Source organism: Petaurus breviceps, unplaced genomic scaffold (assembly GCF_028583685.1).
Source record: "Petaurus breviceps papuanus isolate PSGF00001 unplaced genomic scaffold, PetGlider_PUasm1.0 187, whole genome shotgun sequence".
Taxonomy (NCBI): domain Eukaryota; kingdom Metazoa; phylum Chordata; class Mammalia; order Diprotodontia; family Petauridae; genus Petaurus; species Petaurus breviceps.
In genome coordinates, this window is record NW_027185799.1 from 13,364,796 (window position 1) to 13,386,747 (window position 21,952).

Below are 21,952 nucleotides of genomic sequence, written 5' to 3' on the forward strand. Positions count from 1 at the left end.
ATCTATCTATCTATCTATCTATCTATCTATCTATCTATCTATCTATCATCTGTCTGTCTGTCTGTCTGTCTATCTATCTATCTATCTATCTAATCATCTATCTATATAAAACCTTCTCTAGGGTCACAGGACATCACAACCTTCATGATCCCTCACTGCCGAATTACAAAATAACAAAACTTGTGGACCTTACTGAAAAACAAGCCGCCCCTAAGCAAGCTTCTCTTGTTGGGCTTCAAGTGAGGCCCATTAGGGGGCAGGGAAGATCTTCAAATTCCCTAGGCCTATTAAGGAACAGAGAAGGTTTTCAAGTTCCCTTACCATTACAGTGAGAAAAAGAGGGAGAAATCTGTCTTTGGTATGAAATTGAACTTCAATATTGTTACATTCATTCTGTTGCTGTTAGAAAAATTTCTTTGGGTCTGCTCTAGTCTCTGTGGAAATGTGAGACACTGTATTAGGACTGGTACATAGGGTGATTCTTACATTATAACCAAAATACAAGGAATGTATAAATATATATGAGACAGCCCCATTATCCAGGAAGCTATTGCTGAGCACTTCCTTTGAAAACAGAATGCATAAGAGCATTTGCTTTGGAGTCACTGTGGTTTCTTGTGCCACTCCTTAAACAAAGAGCTTATAAAGTTCTGTTCTTGTAATTCTGTTTTTTCCAAGTTAGAAGTACTTATAGAACATACTTCCTTAATTATAATTGGAGTTGCCCTCTTTAAAAGTGTTTCCTTAACTTGTCAATGTGTCTTCATTGGCTGTTTTTATACTAGAAATTCTATAGATAACTGTAGCAAATATTACATACAGTGTGACTTATTATTTGGCCAAGGTCCCACAACCAGTATGTATTAGAGGTAGAACTTAAACCCAGGTGTTCTTGATTACTTTAAAATATTTTTTTTCCAGTTACATGTAAAAACTATTTTTAAAATTCATTTTTCAAAATTTTAAGTTCTACATTCCCCCTTCCCTCCCCCCCCCATTGATAAAGGACAGCAATTTGATGTAGGCTATACGTGTGCAGTCACATAAAACATATTTCCATGTTGGTTAAATTGTGAAAGAAAACATAGACTCTCCCAAACCCTCCCCTCCAAAACAAGAAAAATAAAGAAAGTTTAAAAAAGTATGCTTCAGTCTGCATTCAGATGCTGTCAGTGCTTTCTCTGGGGATGGATAGCATTTTTTCATCATAAGTCCTTCTGAATTGTCTTGGATCATTGTATTGCTGTTACTGTGTATACTGTTCTCCTGATTCTGCTCATTTCACTTTGCATTCGTTCATGCAAGTCTTTACAAGTTTTCCTAAAAGCATCCTGCTCATCATTTCTTATAGTATTCCATCCCAATCATATAGTACAATGTGTTCAACCATTCCTCAGTCGATGGTCATCCTCTCAATTTCCAATTCTTCACCACCACAAAAAGAGCTACTATAAATATTTTTTGTATATATAGTTCCTTTCTTAAACATTTTTTAAAAAAGAAATCTCTTTGTAATACAGGCCTAGTGGTAGTATTGCTGAACCAAAGGGTGTGCATAGTTTTATAGTTTTTTGGGCAGTCCATACTGCTCCTCCAAATGGTTGAATCAGTTTACAATTCTACCAACAGTGATATTAGTGTCCCAATTTTTCCGTAACACCTCCATAATTTATCACTTTCCTTTTCTATCATATTAGCCAATCTGTTAGATATGAGTTAGTACCTCAGGATTATTTTAATTTACATTTCTATAATCAATGGAGATTTAGAGCGTTTTTTTTTCATAATGCGTATACATAGCTTTGATTTCTTCCTCTGTAAACTGCCTACTCATATCCTTTAACCATTTATCAATTGGGGAATGACTTGCATTCTTATAAATTTGACTGAGTTCTCTATATATCTGAAAAATGGGGCCTTTATCAAAGAAACTTGCTGTAAATCTTTTTTTCACAATTATGATTACTGTGCATTTCCCTCCATCCTATGTACCATTCTCCCCTCCCCCCCCCCCCATTTATCTGTCTGTCTTTCTGTCTACTTTCATGGTATACCTCTTCAAAAGTGTTTTGCTTTGGACCACTGTGTCCCCCAATCTGCCCTCCCTTCTACTACCTTTGCTTCTTTTTATCCTTTTCCCCCTCCTATTTCCCTGTAGGGTGAGATAGAGTTCTCTACCCAACTGGGTATGTATGTAATTCCCTCTTTGAGCCAATTCTGATGAGTAAGGTTAAAGTGTGATATACCAACCTCCACATCTATCCCTTCAATGTAAAAGAGTTCTTGCCTCTTTTATGTCAGATAATTTACCCCATTTTACCTCCCTTTACTGTTTCTCCCAGTCCATCCCTCTTTTTCACCTCTTAATTTTATGTTTTTGATATCATCTCATCACAGTCAAGTCACACTCATGTCCTCTTTTTATTTATAGACCTTCTCTCTGCCATAATAATGAGAAAGTTCATAAGAGTTACAAGTATCATCTTCCCATGTAGTGAAGTAAACTGTTTAACCTTATTGAATCACTTATGATGTCTTCATTTACCTTTTTGTGTTCCTGTTGAGTTCTATATTTGAAAGTCTGATTTTTCTATTCAGCTCTTGTCTTTTCATCAGGAATGCTTGGAAGTTCCTAATTTATTTAAATGTCTAATTTTTTTCACCATGAAGGATTTTACTCAATTTTGCTGGGTAGGTGATTCTTAGTTGTAATTCTAGCTACTTTGCCCTTTGGAATATCATATTGTAAGCCCTATGATCCTTTAATGTAGAAACTGCTAAAACTTGTGTTATCCTGACTGTGGCTCCACAATATTTGAATTGTTTCTTTCAGGCTGCTTGTAATATTTTCTCCTTGACCTGGGAGCTCTATAATTTGGTTATAATATTCCTGGGGGTTTTCATTTTGTGATCTCTTTTAGGAGGTGATCAGTGAATTCTTTCATTTTCTATTTTACCCTCTGATTTTTAGGATACAAGGGCTCTTTCTTTTCCTTGATAATATCTTAAAATATGTTTTCTAGACAATTTCTGAACCATGACTTTTAGGTAGTTCAACAATTCTCAGATGATCTTTACTGCATCAGTTTTCCAGATAAGTTATTTTTCCAATGAGATATTTCACATTTTCGTCTATTTTTTCATTCTTTTGATTTTGTTTTATTGTTACTTGCTGTCTCACAGAGTCATTCCCTTTCATTTGCCCAATTCTAATTTTTAAGCAATTGTTTTCTTTAGTGAACTTTTATCTCCCCCCGCCCCAATCTGGCCAATCCTATTTTAAAGTTCTCTTCAGTGATTTTTTTTTTAAAGCAATCGGGTTAAGTAACTTGCTCAAGGTTACATGGCCAGTTATTATTATTTTTGTGTGGGTGCTGAGTATCGGAGGCAGAACCGATCTCAGGTCTCCTGACACTGGGGCCGGTGCTCTTACTCACTGCGCCACCTGGCCGCCCCCAGTGAATTTTTTATACATGCTTTTCCATTTGGCCCATTTTGCTTTGTAAGGCAATCATCTCTTCATTAGATTTCTTCCTGTCAAGGTTACACTGCCAGTTATTTTGTCTTCCTCTGTTTTTAAGAAATCATCTTTTCCATTCTTTCTTTTTTTCAAATTGCTATTTTCTACAGTATTTTTGTGCCTCCTTTACCAAACTATTAACAATTTTCATGATTTTCTTCTGTCAGTCTCATTCCCTTTCCCAATTTTTTTCTCTGCCTTTCTTATTTGATTTTTAAAATACATCTTGAGCTCCTCCAGGAATCCTTTTTGGGCCTGAGACCAATTTACAATTTTCTTTGATCCTTTGGATGTAACAGTTTTAACTTTGTTGTCTTCTTCTGAGTATGTGTTTTGCTTTTTCCCTGTCACCATCATAATTTTTTTATGGTCAGGTTCTTTTTGTTGTTATTGTTTGCTCATTTTTCCAGCCTATTTCTCGACTTTTAAGTTTATCTTAAAATCGCGTTCTGCTCCTGGAGTGCAGCTTTAGGTTTTTCATGCTTCTGTTTTCAAAGCTAGTTCAGGGGGTCTGTAAGTTTTTGATTCCTCCAAGGTGATATGATCTAAGGAGAGGTATGGTCACTGCTCTCCTGCTCTGTTCTGGACTGTGAGCAACACAAGCAATCTTTTCTTCCTTGGAATTATGACCAGGGTCTCTGCTCTTGCTAGTGCTCCTCTTTACTTTGGTACTGTGACCTGGAATGCCATGTATTGGTAAAGCAACAGAGTGCTGTTCCCCATGTCAAGAATGGATCTACTGGAATTTCATTCTAAACAGTTGCCTGACCCCCCCTTACCATCTATGACCTGAGAGCTCTGGAAGCCACCACCACTGCTGCTTCAGTTGCCCCTCTGACATGCTCCTGGCTTCCTAGATTGATCCTGTGCTGGACTGCAGTGAAACAGACCTTTCCTGCTGACTTTCTAAGTTGTTTTGGGCTGGAAAATTATGTCACTTCATCCTTTTGTAGGTTTTGCTACTTCAGAATTCATTTTGAGGTGTTTATTTTAACATTGTTTGGAGGGAAATTTGGTAGAACTCAGGTGAGTCCTTGACTTTGCACTAGGAACCTGGCTTCTTGCTGATTCTTGAGACCAGTTCTCTATTCACTTTGATTTTGTTTCCTTAGAAGATTTAACAAGAGGAAATGGGCTGGTTAGGGTAATTGAACCCTGAAATGGGTTACTTATTAGTAGTTTCTGGCATGATGGGAGAAAAGAATAAACTTAGTAGCCAAAATTAAGCCTTAAAATAAAAGGCATAAATTTGACTTATTTGTATTCTCTCTTTCCATTGTCTCACTTTTCTAGATGAGGCATACCCTTTTACTTATCCTAGAACCTAGTAAGTAGTTTGTCTCAAGTATGCAGTCCATCACAAAACCTTGACATCTCTTCAATCACAATCTCTCTCCTTTGTGTCACTTAGTCTTACCTCACATATCTACCAACCTAATTCAAGCCCTCATTACCTCTTGATTTGACCATTATTATAGCCTTTTAATCAGTGCCCCTCCCTTAAATCTCTTTCCACTCCAATTCATCCTCTAGTCGCCTATCAAATTGATTGACATCCCTTACTCAATAAACTCCAGTAGCTCCCTATTATTTATCTCTAGGATCAGATATCAGGTTTTTGTCTTAAAGGTTTTCATAACCCAGTTTCTTTCTACATTTGTAGTTTTTTTTAAACTTCATTTATTCTATGAGTCAACTATACTAGCTTACTTATAGCACTCTATCTTCTGTCAGTTTTCTCTTCATTGGATATGCCCAATTGTAGAATGTTTTCATGCCTCACTTCTCCTGCTTTGCCTCATTTCCTTCAAGACTTCACTCCCGTCACACAGTCTGCCAGTTTCTAATATCTTCATTTCTTATATTGACTTTCATTTCTAGTTTTTTTGTATACTTTCTCCCTCATTAGAATGTGATCTACTTGAGGGCAGGGGCTATTTTTGTCTTTCTTTATATTCCCAAGTAAGAAATAATAAATCTGTAGAAGCAGGAAAACTCCATATGCTCCCTGCATAACTGCCTCAAATACCTATAAAAATGACTCTTTAGGGCTACAGAACCTACAAAGTGACAAAGAGAACAAACCTCCTGTTAAGACAGCCCAGCAGGCCAACAGGAAGGGTCCATCGCAGTGCACTGGGAGAAGAGCCCAGCCCTGTATGAATCCTTAGTTTTAGCCTCAAGGTGGCCATAAGCAGCCCTAGCTGGAGGGACGGAGGGAGAGTGGATCACAAGCAGCTGTGGTGGTTCCAGAATTATCAACCCATAAATGCCAAAGACAAAGTTAGAGTTCAGTGTGGACTTTGTGGGAACCAGGGGTCTGGAATGCAGTCTGGCCTCTGCCCCTGCAGGGAGAAGCGGCTGCTGTGTGGCTGCTTCAGAGCTCCTGGCCTGCAGATTATAGGAGGACCAAGCAACAAGTCTGAGGGGTAATCACTCTTTCTTCAACCAGCTTGGATCTGGATTGCTGTCTAGGGTGGAGGTCCTGGGGTGTGTGAACTGTGTGCCATAGCCTGTGGAGGCTTCGGAGAGGGTACCCAACTAATAGCTCCGGCAGCTGAGAAAACCCCAGCAATTTGAGACAAAGCTTTCCTCTCTGGAAGCAGAGTTCTAGTGTGGCAAAAAGCTCAAGTGTCAAGTAATTGAGTGGCAACATGAGCAAACAAAGGAAGCAAAGCAAGCACAAGCAATCCGATTTTGGATTCCTTTTTTGGGAACAAAAAGGATCAAAGCATGCAACAGGAGAAAGACGGTGAAATCAGAACTCCTGCATCAAAAGCTTCCAAGAAAAAATATGAATTGGCTACAGGCCAAAGAGGAGCTTAAGAATGATTTTGAAAATCAAGTAAGAGAAGAAGAGGAAAAATTGGGAAGAAAAATGAGAGTGATGCAAGAAAATCATGAAAAGAGAGTCAACAGCCTGACTGAAGGTAATAAACACCTTAAAAAATCAACTAACTCAAATGGCAAAAGAGACTCAAAAAGCCAAAAAACAATGCCTTAAAGAGTCAAATTTGCCAGATGGAAAAAAGAATCTCATAAGCTCAGTGAAGAGAATCATTCCTTCAGAATTAGATTGGAGCAAATGGAAGCTAGTGACTTTGTGAGAAATCAAAATACTTTTAAACAGATCCAAACAAATGAAAAAATAGAGGGCAATGTGAAATATCTCATTGAAAAAAACCATTGACCTGGAAAATAGATCCAGGAGAGATAATTTAAAAATTATTGGACTACCTGAAAGCCCCAATCAAAAAAAGAACCTGGAAATCATCCTTCAAGAAATTCTCAAGGAAAATTGCCCTGATGTTTTAGAACCAGAGGGCAAAATAGAGGTTGAAAGAATCCACCAACCACCTCTTGAAAAAGATCCCAAAAAGAAAAGTTCTAGGATTATTATAGCCAGGTTCAGAAGAAAATATTATAACCAGCCAGGAAAAAACAATTTGAATACTGTGGAAACACAATCAGGATAACACAGGATATGGCAGCTTCTACATTGAGGGATCGAAGGGTTTGAAATATGATATTCCAGAGGTCAAAGGAGATGGGATTAAAACCAAGAATCACCTGCCCAGCAAACTGAGTATCATGTTTCAGGGGAAAATATGGTCATTCAATGAAATAGAGGATTTTCAAGCATTCTTGATGAAAAAACTAGAGTTGAATAGAAAATTTGACATTCAGATGTAAAGAAGCATGAGAAGGTAAACAGGGAAAAAAATCATAAGAAACTTATCAAAGTTGAACTATTTATATTCCTACATGGAAAATCAATAATTGTAACTTATGAAACTTTTCTCAGTATGAGAATAGTTGAAGGGAATATAAATGTGTGTATACATATATATATATATATACATATATATATATCTTTATAGGAGGGTATTTGGGCATATGAATATATATGTGAGTGTGTATATATGTGTACAGCTATACATAGACAGAGGGAACAGGACCAATTGAATAGAAAGGGATGATATTTAAAAGGTGAAATTCAGAATTGAGAGGAATATAATGAGAGGAGACGGGAAGAGACAGGATGGGGTAAATTATCTTATATAGAAGAGGCAAGAGAAAACTGTTACAATGGAGGGGAAGAACAGCAAGGCAAAAGGGAATGAGTCAACCTTACTGTCATTGAATTTGGCTTGGGGACGGAATGACATACACACTACCCGTGTTTCCCCGATAATAAGACATTGTCTTATTAATTTTTTGGACAGAAAAACACCAGAGGGCTTATTTTCAGGGGAGGGCTTATTTTAATGAACATTGGCAGCAATTTTAATAAACAGGTAAATGTGAACAAAAAAATGTACCTTTATTCAATAAGCAAATCACTGGGGAAGAACAGGATGACGCACTCACTGCTGCACTCTGATTGGATGCAGCTCGGAGCGCGGCGTGCGTTTCACGGGGGGGTGGAGGGGGAGCGGTGCATACAGAGGGTACCGTAATGTAGCATGTAGCGCAGGGGATCACCTTCACTATAGTAGCGATCTCAATAGGGCTTATTTTTGGGTGAGGGCTTATTTTAGAGGAATCTTACACAGTAAGGGGAGGGCTTATTTTCGGGATAGGTCTTATTATCGGGGAAACACGGTATATAGGGTATCTTACCCTACAGGAGAATAGAGGGGAAAGGGGATGAGAGGGGGGATGATGGAAGGGAGGGTAGGTTGGGGGGGATGGAAGTTGGAAGCACCAACTTTTCAAAAGGGACGGGATCAAAGTAGAGAATAGAACAAGTGGGGGCGGGATAGGATGGAAGGAAATATAGTCAGTCTTTCACAACATATCCACTATGGAAGTGTTTTGTGTAGCTATACATGTACAACCTATATTGAATTGCTTATCTTTCCAGTAAGGGTGGGTGACAAGGGAGGAAAGGAAAGAATCTATAATTCAAAGTTTTAAAATCAAATGTTAAAAAAATATATTATTATTATTTTTATACGCAACTTGTTGTTTATATACAACAATTTTTATACTTATAAAAATATAAGTATTTTTATATAATACTTATATATGTATACCATAAGATATACAGGTACTGGGGTATAGAGATTTATATTTCCCTACTGGAAAGTTGGAGGGGGCATGGTGAAGGATATAGGAGTGAGCAGATTGTGGGAGGGATGGTTTACAGTTGAATCAATGTTTTGGGTGGTCAGTAGGGGAAAGACAGGGAGAATATTTGTAACTCAAAATCTTGTAGAAATGAATGATGTAAACTAAAAATAAACAAAATTTAATTTAAAAAAGAAATATTAAATGTGTAGTTAACACAAAATTGTTCATTTGAATCCCCAGACAAAGATGACTTAAAATGACTTTTAAAGTATCATTTTTTATTCTAGAAGTATTAATGTAATTCTGATAAATGAGTATTCTGATATTTTGTAATTGTTTTGGGCAGTTTCAAAAATTGACTCATGCATTTGGTGAATGTTGGCTAATGTAACCATTTCGGTTCTATTTTTATGTTGTATTCTCTTCTAAATTCCTCGACACTATGAATTGTGAATTTCTTTTGTTTTTAATTTCCTCCTCATATACCTATTAAAATCCCCAGAGCCTTCATAGTTTCCTTTGACAATATATTCCAGTGCACCACTGGTTCAGTTTTCTACAACATACCTAAATTAGGCCTTTCCTTCATGGCTTTCCATGGTAGCTCTTCCTGTACTTCAGAGATGGCTTTGAGACTCACTTTTTGTACATTTTCTCTGGCTTCGGTAAACCCGATTCCTTAAGGTTATTCTACTGCATTATAACCTCTAGGATGTCAAGGATGGGGTTGTATATATCTTTTTATCCTCCAAAGAGCCTAGCATAGCACACTTTCTCTTACTTGGTAGATATTCAGTAAACATTTGTATTCATAAGGCTTATTACTTCCTAAACCTTTTTTGGTTTTGGGGGCATTTCTCCAAAACCTGTTCAGTTTTTCCATCAATTGTGGGTCATAGAGCTTTGGAAAGATCCTTAGACAGGATCTTACGTATTATTTTATCTATGTCAAGAAATTTATTTCCTTCTACCAAAAGGGTTAGAGACTGGGTGGAGGCCTCGCTTAATTAAAGTAGACGTTTGAATTCAAAATTTTTAGTTCCTTGAAGCCAGTGATACCTTATGCTTTTTATTGCAGGCTGTTTTAAAAATAATAGGCCGTCAGTAGTCCCTTAATAAATGAATGAAACTTTCAAAATGAAAGCATGTACATTGGGATCCTTCCCTACCACATTCTTTAAGTGTGTACATTTTTGAGGTTTAAATCTTTTTGGTGATTTATTATTTTTAAGTGTGGGTGAGCTCACAGTTGATCACATTGCTTCTATTTTGTTGAGAATATATAGTATTTCAAAGTTCAATACTGTTTTTTAAAAATGCACTATTTAGTACAAATCTTCATTTGAAGTCCAATAGCTGCTCACTCAAGATATTTATTTGGACAGTATTGTTTAAATATACATCATTACCCATAGGAATGATTATATTCCATATAAGTCTGGGTTTAAAACAAGTAGACATTCTAGCATTTAAAGAAATGTGACCTGAGTATTCAATTGTTTCAGAAGAAAAGAAGTTGAAGTGTTTGAATATTTAGGCACAAAAGGAATTGGACTTTGGATAAAAGTTGTCAAAATATTTCAATTAATTTAGTTGGTAAGATTGAAATCCAGTAAGATTGGTAGATGAATGAGTGAAAAAGAAAGTAAATTAATAAACAAATACATGTATATTTAAATAAACCTAAACAGAAATATTTCCAATTTCATTAGTTCCAAACATTCTTTTGACTCCTTTTTAAAGTTAAGGGGAGTATTCTTTAAATAGACTATAATGCCAGACCATTATTATTTTAAAAGCTGTCAAATAGTTTCTTTTGTACATGTATAGTTAATGTATTTCTCAGAGGTCATTCTGTCCCATCCAATGCCTGAGTTAATTTTTATAAGTCATCTGTTGATTCTTGTCAAATGATAGCAATTTTTAATTAAGACAGTTGCTATTAACATTCGAAATCCCTAGCACTGTTTTGGGGCCATGTAGTGGTTGGTTATGGGCATGTGAGGGTATATAATTCTACAGGATCTGTAAGGAATGTTTATATTTTTTAATTTTTTAGATTTATATGTTTTTAGAACTGTTAATGTGAAGTACATTAAGTAGGAGAATAAATATGTTAATTTATCCATTGGTGGTTTTCTTTTCTTTGTGATACAGACAACTTTATAACCATAAAAAGTACCTCTGTCAATCAATCAATGAATCTATCTATCTATCTATCTATCTGTCTGTCTGTCTGTCTGTCTGTCTGTCTGTCTATCTGTCTATCTATCTATCTATTAGCTATTGCTACTTTTCTGAATCTTTAATATTTGTTAACTTGAAATTAACTCCTGAGTTCATTATTGGACACATTACTGAATGATGTTATTCCTTACCAAGGATGATACAATATATTACAGTGTCAATACACTATTGACCATATTTTGAACATTGTACCTTTTGGTATAACTATTTTTTTTCTATTATCATGACCCATAAATGCATATATTCTTCTTTTAGAGTCAGCAGTTCTTTCATGTCCTTATTTCTTATTACTAATTCCTTTAATCACTGATACATACAGCAATGTTTTACAACCTAGCTAATGAGTTACTGGGTAGTTGACATTCAGATAGGACCCTGAAATGTCAACATAATAGAAAGTGGTATATTTTTCCAAATGTAGCAAGGGAGCAAGCCTAGGTAGTTTTAGGGGATGGTAGAGCAGAGAAGCAGAAAAATAAGGAATTCCTAAATCAGAAACTGAGAACTTCATGTTTATATCAATCTGAACAATAAATATCTTTACTTTTTTGTGGCTAAATTATAACAAATAGTAAGATAATACAATGATATTCCCACTGAACTCTGTTTTTGATAGATAGAATTCAGCTTAATCATACATATCCATTATAAATGAAATATTTTAAATACAAATGAATAATTTTTAAATAATTGAGAATTTTTGCTTTGTAAATTAGTAGAGCTTAGTGATATAGATATTGTTTGAGGTGTGTATGTGTGTGTATATGTGTGTGCATATACATACATACATATATATACCTACCTTTCTGTATATCTACATCCATTTATCTGTGTGTATATATATATATATACATAGATATATGCATGTTTGTTTATACTTGTTTATGCATGTGGTATGTGTATACAGACATGTATCAGTAATCCTAGCTTTCTCCAAAGTTGTAGAGGGAGATGGTTTCCTGGCAGTTCATGTAATTACAGTAGATTCTTGATCTGTGAATGGTCAGAATAAATCCTTTCTTTCTTAAAAATCTTCATACAAATGCACACCACAAATTTACTAAGAGTAGTTGGAGGGACATAAGTTCATCTTTAGCACAGTTTAGAAACATAGGTTTCAGTTCATAAAAGTGTTACACTCCATTTATGCGGACTTAATTAACTTCATTATATAAACTGATGAAATGATCTTTTTTAATAATTGTTTTTAAAATAATCTATTCCTTTTAAAACAAGAAACAGTTATATTCTTACATGTTTAGAATGTTCATATTTAAGAGTACTTTTGGCTGCACGTTTTGATTTAAACACAAAGCAATACCTCAACAACTTATTCTTTATTATTATTGTCATCATCACCTTCATTAACCTAAAAGGGGAAAAAAATGAAAGTATCATGATTTCCTAAATGAGAAAGAAATGGATTTTACATCAAGAACTAAAAATAATTGAGACACAATATATACAAAGTTCCTTGCTACCTCTCATGAACCACTGAAATCCTTGTCTTCTGTCATTATATGTCTGTGAGATGAGCAAAGGATTTGAATGAACTTTAGGGAAAGAAGAATACCACTGTAGAATTTTATGTATATTTTTTGCATTAAAGTTTCATCTTGCCTTACAACTGAGCAGATTAACTTAAATTTGAAGATTTAAGCACCAGTTTTGGCTGGGGGGGGGGGTGGTGGTGGCGCGGTAGGTGGGAAGGTTCCTTGGTGTATCAAACAGAGAATCTTATATAAAAAAAAATCTGATTCTTTAATTTTCTACCATGAGTGGAAGGAAAACTTTGCTTTCTAATTCTTTTAAGGATGTATCCAACTTTACAGTAATAAGATATATTAAATTGATGAAATGAACTTTTTTATTCAGCTTGCTCTGCGATGTTGATACATCTCTTTGAATTCTGCTTATATTTTTTAAAGCTTTATTCTAAAAACAACAACAACAACTCAGCTCCCTGCACATCCCCACACTTTCATTTAAAACATATGTCTTTATATTGGTAGAGGTTTACTTAAAAAATGTGAGGAGTGTTTATATTCCAAAGGGTTTAGGGTTTTTTCTCCTTTTTAAATGGGGAGAAAGCAGACATTCAAACAGATAATTAAATGTTGTTTTTGTTCTCCCTTTTTCAGGCCATCCGCTGTACACTGGTAAATTGCACGTGTGAATGTTTCCAGCCTGGGAAGATTAACCTGAGGACCTGCGATCAGTGTAAACATGGATGGGTGGCACATGGTGAGGGAATTGTGGGCTTTACTTCCTGTTTTGATTGTGTGTGTGTGTGTGTGTGTGTGTGTGTGTGTGTGTGTTTTACACATATAGAGAGAGACAGCAGTCCTGGGATAAAGAAGAGGGGTCCAGTTTTTCTGGCAGTGCCCTCAAGTGTTGGTGGAAGCACTCAGTTCATTGCCATTTCCGTGTGAGGCTCAAAGAGCATATTCTAGTCTCCAAGAAGTAACGCTATGCTAGCAGCTCTCAGCAGAAGGGCCAGATGTTTATAGTATGGTTGGTCTGCAGAGTTCATATTGCACATAGCAGCGGCCTGATGGAAACTCAAACATACCACAGTCAGCCTTTCAAAGCCTGGACGTCAGAATGAAATTGGCAGATATTCTGGCTGAGCAAAAAGACTTCTAAGGCTGCTCACCCTTATAATAGGCTCAAGTAGCTGAAATTCATGCCACCAGATGTTAAATTGGGGCTGGGGGGATGGAACAAGGGGCTAAGGAAGGGTAAGAGAGGAGAGAAGATTTTTGGCCCATGTCCATGAAAATAATATGTAAAAATGAATCTTAATTTGTTGTGATATGGGGGCAAAGAATATACAAAGAGAAGACTGAAATGGAAGTGGCTTTTTGCCAGGTAAACACAACAATTCCTCTACACATAGCTTGATTGTATCATGTTCAGTGGACGTCTATTACATATCATTATAGGAAAAGTAGAAACAGAATTCATGGGTAGGGTTTTATTCACCTGGATTAGGGCAGGGATCAGAAGCTGAGTGATTATGATAAATAGTGTTCACAGAAGAAATCTGTGCCTGAAATTACTTCAGACATTCCAGGATATTGGCCCCAAGTGGGCATACTCTTCATTCCTTGTAGTGCCAAGTGTCCAGTAGAACTGAATTTTAATAAATTTCCTGTTATTCTAGCAAGATCTCTAGTCTCAACACAGAACCTCAAAATGGTGTTCATCTATTGTCGATTCCTGATTTCATGTTGTTATCTAGGTGTGTGAGAGAAACTTCAGTCATGTTAATGCAATGTGATGGAAGAAGGAATAAGAAGTTGAAGGGAGGTATCTACATAGTACTACCAGAGCTGGAAATAGAATATTTGACAGAGATAGACACAATTCCATATTATAGGCAGCAATGGAACATGTTTCTGCCCATGTAACAGCAGTGCAATGACCTGTTCCAACACTGGCCTCGTTATTTCTGTAGTCCATACGGTGGTCCTTAGTTTCCTTTACATGCTATTTTACTGAGTGGTTCCCCTTCTAGCTTGAATGAATTGATGCATCCTATTGCTTTCCCTACTGGCCCCCAAACCCAGTTTACTATTTTTGCGCAAGTGACAAGCCATGACACTTAAGCAAAAATGTTTTATTTTATAAAAATTGAGAATATACACAGTACCTGGTGGCAATTGGCCAAATTTAGTTAATGGAGAAATGGATGAATTACAGTATTGTCAGCATCGAAACCCAATGGTTTTCTCTACTTACCCATCAACTTTGGTTTCATTCAGTAGCCTTTGGCAGCCCACTCTCCCTCCACAATAAAAAAAAAGCGTACTATCTACAGATTTGTTGTTGTTTGATATTCTAGTTCCATATATGAAAGTTGCACTGGCAAAGGAATAAATAAATTAGCATTTTTCCCACTTGGAAATTTCTCAGAGAGCAACTATTTGCAAGATTATATATGAGTGATATGACTCTTGCAAACTTTGCCTTAACATTTTTTGTTATAAAAATCCTTATACTTAGCATATCATACGTAGTTATTGTGTTGTTTGTATGCTAAAGTCAACATATATTTCTTCAGATTTCACCAGGATAAGTGAAAAATATTTAACCTTAATCTCTCTCGGTCTTTCCCTCCTTCCCCTTTTCCCCTCTCACTGTGTTCCATTTTCTTCTCTCTCTTTCCTCATTTCCTTTCTCTCTTACATATACACACACATACACATACCTCTATGCAATTCAAATATGCACATTCAGTTATGCAGATCCCAAACTCTCCTTTTCCTTCATTACCACATACATGACAGTGAGTGGTTGGCTCCTAGCCTTTGAGTTGGCGGTGGGCTTGAGAGCTCCCACTTTTCTTGCCCCTAGCATTCAGACTAATTGCTTCACCCCCTCCCCCTACACAGAAACCCTGAAATCATGTCTCCAATTATTTCTGCTCTGAGGTGAAACACAGCAGTCTTCTTTGGCTGTCTTACACACATACAAGTCCTGAAAAAAAAAAAAAAAAGAAAAACAACAACGTGACTTGGATTTTCTAGTAGGTGGTTTTATCTCAAAGTGGAAGGGATAGAAACAAGACCACCAGAACCCATCTCATAGAACTGTTTTTGAGATTCCTGAATATACCCCACCTGATCTGGTGCTGTTAAAATATTTTTCTAAATTCTTGTTGCCAAGAAATTAAAAAAATTCAAATACTAAATTCAAGTATTCCTTTAAAAAAAGTTTGTATTTCAAAACCACATCCTGCGTAAAATCTTCTGAATATTTGTTTGGACCTTTTGACTAGATTCTTCTTTCTTTCAAACAACATCCCTGATTTCTGTGTTTTAGAGTTTAAATTTCATGGCTCAGTGAAACGAGTCATATAAACTTGTGTATATTATGTGTGTATGTATAATATAAATTTTATATGATGCACATATGTGTATTTTATGTGTATAATCAGTTGATGAACTTCTGAGTCAGTTCTCTTAGACAGTGACAAACTTGTTTAATTTTTTTACCTTAGCTGTCTTCCAAAAATTTTGAGAAAGACATTAAGAAGGCAACTGATTAATTCATCATATACTATAGCACCTGGGTTTTGAAATGACTCAGTGAGTAGGGTTGCTCTTCAGAAATTACTTCCTTTAAACGGTTTCAAAATCTCTTCTTGAATATTAATGGGTAGTTCCCACTGAATTAATTAGGGATTTTCTACTTTTTTCATTAATGAATTTCAACTCTTAAGCTTTAATATGAAGCAGAATATATTGTGGTTTACAACTTGAATTAAAACATGTACTTTTTAATGTGAATGCTAAATAAGCTTTTCCAACCTTTATATCCTGAACCATAATGAAGAATATAGGTCAAAAAGAATGTAGAAATGCAGCATTCAAATATTTTTTCTTGACAGACTTGTGCAGTTAATACACTAAAGAGGTGCTCATTTCTAGGGTTGGAATTTTTGAAGAAGAGAGGGCACCATGCCACTGTTAGGTTCTTTCACATGACAATTTCTAGTCTGTGGGATTTTTTTCCCCATTTTCCATTGTTTTCTCTATATTTTGCTTCCCTTCATCTAAAATGATCTGTGCTTCTTGAAAAAGAAAGGATTCCTTCAATGTCACTTCTTTTCTATTCAGGAGTGCTAAAAGGAAGATATCAATGTGAGAACAGAGTTATCAAAGGGCTCCTTTTGTGTCATAGGTAAATAGGTTCTGTTGACCCTGAGCCCTTGTTCTGCCAAGGCCTAATTCATGAGGTCATCCATTTAGAGCTGGCAAGTACTGTGGGAGATAATCTAATCCAAGGCCTTTATTTCACAGATGAGGAAATTGATGTTTAGAGAGACTGAGCACTTTGTCCTTGATCAAAGAGGTAGTAAATGGTGGAACAATGATTCAACCTAGGTCTTCTGACTCACAAATCAGTGATCTTTCCACGATTCTACAGTCCTTCTCCTCATGGTCACCACTACCTTTGCAGTATACCATCTTTAGCACCTATACACTGTAAAAGACTGTTGAAACCTGCCATTTATATACACTAAAAGTCCTTTATTACCCATTCCTTTCATTCTCCATTGAAGTAAAATTCTATAACTAACAACAGGAAAACTAGAGTGTCTGCCTCACTAACCATTTCTTTACCTTAAAATAAAGTATTCACTCAATTACTTTCAATATGAACTGTGAGGATTAAAATTATTTATATTCATTTTTCCAGAAAATATATCTGTTTTGTAAAGTGAAATATACCTGTTACCCGAGTCACTTCATAGTAGGATCTGAATCTATAGGTTAAGTTGTATAACCTGTAGGTTAAATGGAATGTCTGGAGTTTTCATGACCTCCTTTTCCTCTAATAACCTTTTATAGCCATAGTCTCACTGGTATGGATCACAGGCTTTTCACATTTCATGCTTCATAATTCTTGTTCTTTTTTTTTGGTAAATACTCCATAAAGGATGAGAAGCTTTCCTCTGGTATTTTTAATTTTTATTATTTAGTAAGTATCAAGGGTGTACTTGGAATATCACTTTTGTTTTGTCTTAATTTTCTCTCCAATTCATCCACTTCCTTTTTTCAGTCATGGAAGTCCTTGATTCTTTATTTTATAAGATTTCCTGATCCTAGGCATTATATACTATATTGCCTTTCCTTTGCCCTGTCTTGCATATTTCCATTGGCTCACCTGCAGTTTTTATTCTTTTGAGATAACAAAAGTTCACTTTTGATAAATGCTTTGCAGTTTACAAAGTGCTTTCTTCACAACAGTCCTATGAAGTAGGCAATGAAATGTTATTATCCTTATTCTATAGATGAGGAAAGTGAACTTGTCCAGTGTCATAGCTAGAGATTGTCAGAGTTAGGAATTGAACCCAAATTTCCTGACCTCATGTTCCACAATCTCTACAGTGCACCATGTTGAGATGATGGTGTTTCCTTTTACAGGAAATGGAAGCCAAGAAAGGTTAAGTGATTTATATGCAAGTTTCAGAGCTAGTAAGTGTAAGTCAAGGATTGAAACTTGGGTACTTTTTCTTAGGTTCCATGATATGACCAGGTCTATAGTACTTCATATTTCATTGTGGTCTTCAATCCAGATACTAACCATGCTCAACATAAACAAAGCCATGGATATTGCTAAGTAGATAATTCATGAAGAGAACCATGCATTTCCATTATATTACCATTTTGTGAGAATCTAGATTCAATTTGAATTCTTTCAGTATGGCATATAGGTTCTCCACCTATAAGAAATTTATTTTCTAAATCAAAGAATTAGTTTAATATGACATTTCTCTTGTTGAAACAAAACAAAATATAACTTTTGAATTCTTTTAGGAAATACTTCAGGATTCACATAGCGAGATTTAAAGAAGACTCTTGGTGTATGATACCATAAATTTTCACGCAAGAGGAATATTTGGTAGATTAGTAGGGAAATGAGAAAATGGTTCATTTAGAAAAGTAAGTTTTGGTAACACTTTGATAACATTAAGAATTTTGATTTATCACATGTCTTACTGACATAATGAATGATTTTATTGCCCTTAAACTATCATTGCTGGTTATTTGAGCCTAATATGTTGCTTAATAAAGAAAGAACTCTATGAAAATTCATTTTTAGTGTCCCATTTGTGGTCTTGGTTCTTAAAGGCTATCCAAATACAGTATAGTCTCTGGTGAATCCTATCCATCTACAAAGGTCTTTGAGGAAAAAACCAGTTTTGCATGGAGTGTCTCCATCTGAATACTAGCCTAATTAAGTACAGAGAGTCTCATTACCAAAAGGTTGGCAACAGTAGTAGCTTTTAAAACCACTAAAGTGTGACCTCTTTTAGGGAAGGGAAGAAGATGTAGACCAAAGAAACCACCCTGCGTTTCTTTGTTTAAAGTAATAAAGACACTTGGGGGCGGCTAGGTGGCACAGTGAATAGAGTCACCAGCCCTGGAGTCAGGAGGACCTGAATTCAAATCTGGCCTCAGACACTTAACACAAAAAGTAGCCATATGGCCTTGGGCAAGTCACTTAACCCCAATTGCCCTCCAAAAAGAAAAAAAAAGTAATAAAGACACTTAATGTGCTTTAGTAAAGTGATAAGTCAATCAAAGACTGAACATTTATTAAATACTTTCTAGGTGTCAGGCACTGTGCTAGGCTCTGGGCAAAAGTGAAAAGGCCTCTGCCCTGTAGGAACTTGCATTCTTTTCTCTCTCCCCCCGACCTTCAGGTAATAGTATTTTATTTTTTCCAATTACATATAAAGAGAGTTTTCAACTTTTATAAGATTTTGAATTCCAAATATTTTCCTCTCTCCATTCTTCTCCTCCCCTCTTCTTCTTACCCTTCCTCAAAAGGGCAAACAATTTGATAAAGGCTATACGTGTGCAGTCATATTAAAATTATATTAAACATATTTCCATGTTAGTCACATTGTGAAAGAAGAATCAGGACAAAAGGGAAAAATCACAAAAAAGAAAAAAACAAACCAAAAAGGAGAAAATAGTATGCTTTGATATGCATTTAGATGCCATAGTTCTTTTCCTAAATGTGGATAACATTTCCCATCATGAGCTATTTGGAATTGTCTTAGGTCATTGTATTGCTGAGAAGAGCTAAGTCTATCAAAGTTGGCCATTGCACAGTGTTGCTATTACCGTGTACAGTGTTTTCCTGGTTCTTCTCACTTCACTCAGCATCAGGTCATGTAAGTCTTTCCAGGTTTTTATGAAATCTGCCTGCTCATTTCTTAATAGCACAATAGTATTCCATTACATTCATATACCATAGTCTGTTCAGCCATTCTCCAGCTGATGGGTATCTCCTCAATTTCCAATTCTTGGCCAGCACAAAAGGAACTACTATAAATATTTTTGTACACATGGGTCCTTTTCCCTTTTTTATTATCTCATTCAGTTACAGATTCTGAAGAGAAATTTGGAACTCTGCCCAAAGAACTATAAAGCTGTGCATTCCCTTTGATTGAACTTACATTCTATTGAAGAAGAAAGCATAAACACAGACACACAGATGGACAGAAACAGACACACACACACACAGAGTCTTGGAGGAAACTAAGAGACTCTTAAGAGGTCAAGATGAGTTATGTAATAAGCATTTAAAGTGCCTACTTTGTGTTTGTCTCTTTTAAACCACAGGGAATACTAAGAAATGCAAAAACATCCCCTACCCTGAAAGAGCTTACAATATAATGGGGGAAACAAAAGAGACGAATATCTCTATAGATACACATACAAACCGTACTTGTGGATTATATATATAGACATTATTTAGACCATACATATATCTATAGATTATATGTATAGATATATATAAGATATGTATATAGATAGAGATAGAGATGTGATAATGTGGGGATAATCTCACAGAGATGTCACTGGTGTTATGTGTGACCAGGAAAAGCTTCTTGAAGAAAGTAGCATGTTAACTAAAACTTGAAGGAAGCATTTAAGATGGACATAGAAATGATAGCTAAATTGCAATATATGAGGAATGGGAAAAAAATCATATTGGCCAAAGATGAAAGAGTAGTAGCGTCTGATAAAGCAGCAATCACAGGTTGGGCCCCAGTTGTGAAGTAGAGGTTTGTGTTTGGCCCTTGTGGTAATACCCAATGGAGTTTATTAAGTAGAGGATAGATCTGTGCTTTAGTAAAACCTCTTTGGCTGTTGTGTGAAACATAGATTGGAGTGAAGAGAAGCTTGAGGTCTGTAAGTTAAGAGGCTATTGTGATAATTCAGGCAAGAGGTGATTTAAGTTCTGAACTAAGAAGGCAGCTGTGTGAATAGAGAAAAGGGGAGAAATGAGGAACTTGTGGAGATAAAATTACTAAGATATGGCAGTTGTTGGGATATGTTGGAGTAAGGAAGACACAGAAATTTAAAAACTGGATTTTCTGAAAGGATGGTGGTGACCTTCATAGAAATAGGAAAGTTTGGAAAAGGGATAGGTTTTAAGGAAAAGATAATGAATTCTTTTTTGTACATGTTGAGTTTGGGATGCATATGGAATATCCAGTTTGAAATTTCCAGGAGGTATTTGGTGATAAGGAATTAAAATTCAGGGGAAAAACTGGGGCTAGATCTGAGAGATATCTGAAGAGAGATGACAATTAAAGCCATGGTAACCCATGTGCTTACCTGGTAAAGGAGTAAAAAAGAAGAGAGAAAGGAGTCTATGGCCGTGCCTTGGAGGTACCTCCCATAGTTAGAGTGTATGGTATGTATAATCAATCAGCAGAGGTGACTTAGAACAAGCAGTCAGGTGGGAAGATACACAAGAAAGCAACATAAAGAAACAGAGGGGAGAACATAGTGTCTAGGAGGAGTGATCAGCTGTGTCAGATGCTTCATAGAAGTCACAAAAGATGAGGACTGAGAAAAGAGGATCACATTTGACTTTGCAGAGAGCTGTTTCAGTTGAGTGATGAATGTCAGAGGCTAGATTAGAAAGCATATTGGATAGAGTCCTTGGATTTTGAGTCAGTGGACCTTCTTTGCAATTTCAGTTACACTATTTGCCACTCAGTTACTTAACCTGGGTTATTTAATCTGGGTCTTTTTCTTCATGTGTAAAAATGAGTCAGTTGGACTGAATGCCCTCTAAGATACCTTCTAGCTTTCAGTCTATGATCCCATGAACTCCACTCTAACCTTAGTGCCAGAGTATTTCTTTTAAAAGAATAGCTCCATGTTAAGCCAAAATTCAACAAATCCCCCTACCAAACCATGCAATTGTGGCATTTTTCATTCACCTACAAGTGACTTGGGTTAATATTTCTGTTACTTCTTCTGGAAAAGGCTTGCTTGAATCATTTAAGGTCTTTCCTCTTCATTTTCTACAGATGTTTTCTCTTCCATTGTAACTCATGTGTGTGAGGTCAGCCTTACACTAGAAAATTGAAGTAGAGAATTGATACACTTATCCAAATTATTCAAGACAAGTTCTTTTCCCTCCCACTCTTCCACCTTCCTTCTGTTTTATCTAAACGGTATTATAGAAATGAAAGTGGCATCTTAGCATGGGACTGTGGTTTTAGCAGTGCAAGTCACTTTAGACTTATTTTCCCAGGCAATTCATTTGTAAAAAACCCTAAGCAAG

The 21,952-nt window shown here is 36.0% G+C and overlaps 1 protein-coding gene across 10 annotated transcripts in view; it reads left to right on the plus strand.

Moving 5' to 3' along the window:
• BNC2 (basonuclin zinc finger protein 2) overlaps positions 1 to 21,952 on the plus strand; it is a 529,053-nt gene that overhangs the window by 335,271 nt on the left and 171,830 nt on the right. For all 10 annotated transcript variants that reach the window (XM_069090666.1, XM_069090674.1, XM_069090665.1 and 7 more), the window contains one exon: positions 12,985 to 13,087. In XM_069090666.1, coding sequence (XP_068946767.1) covers positions 12,985 to 13,087 — 103 coding nt within the window. The remainder of the gene's footprint in view (positions 1 to 12,984; positions 13,088 to 21,952) is intronic.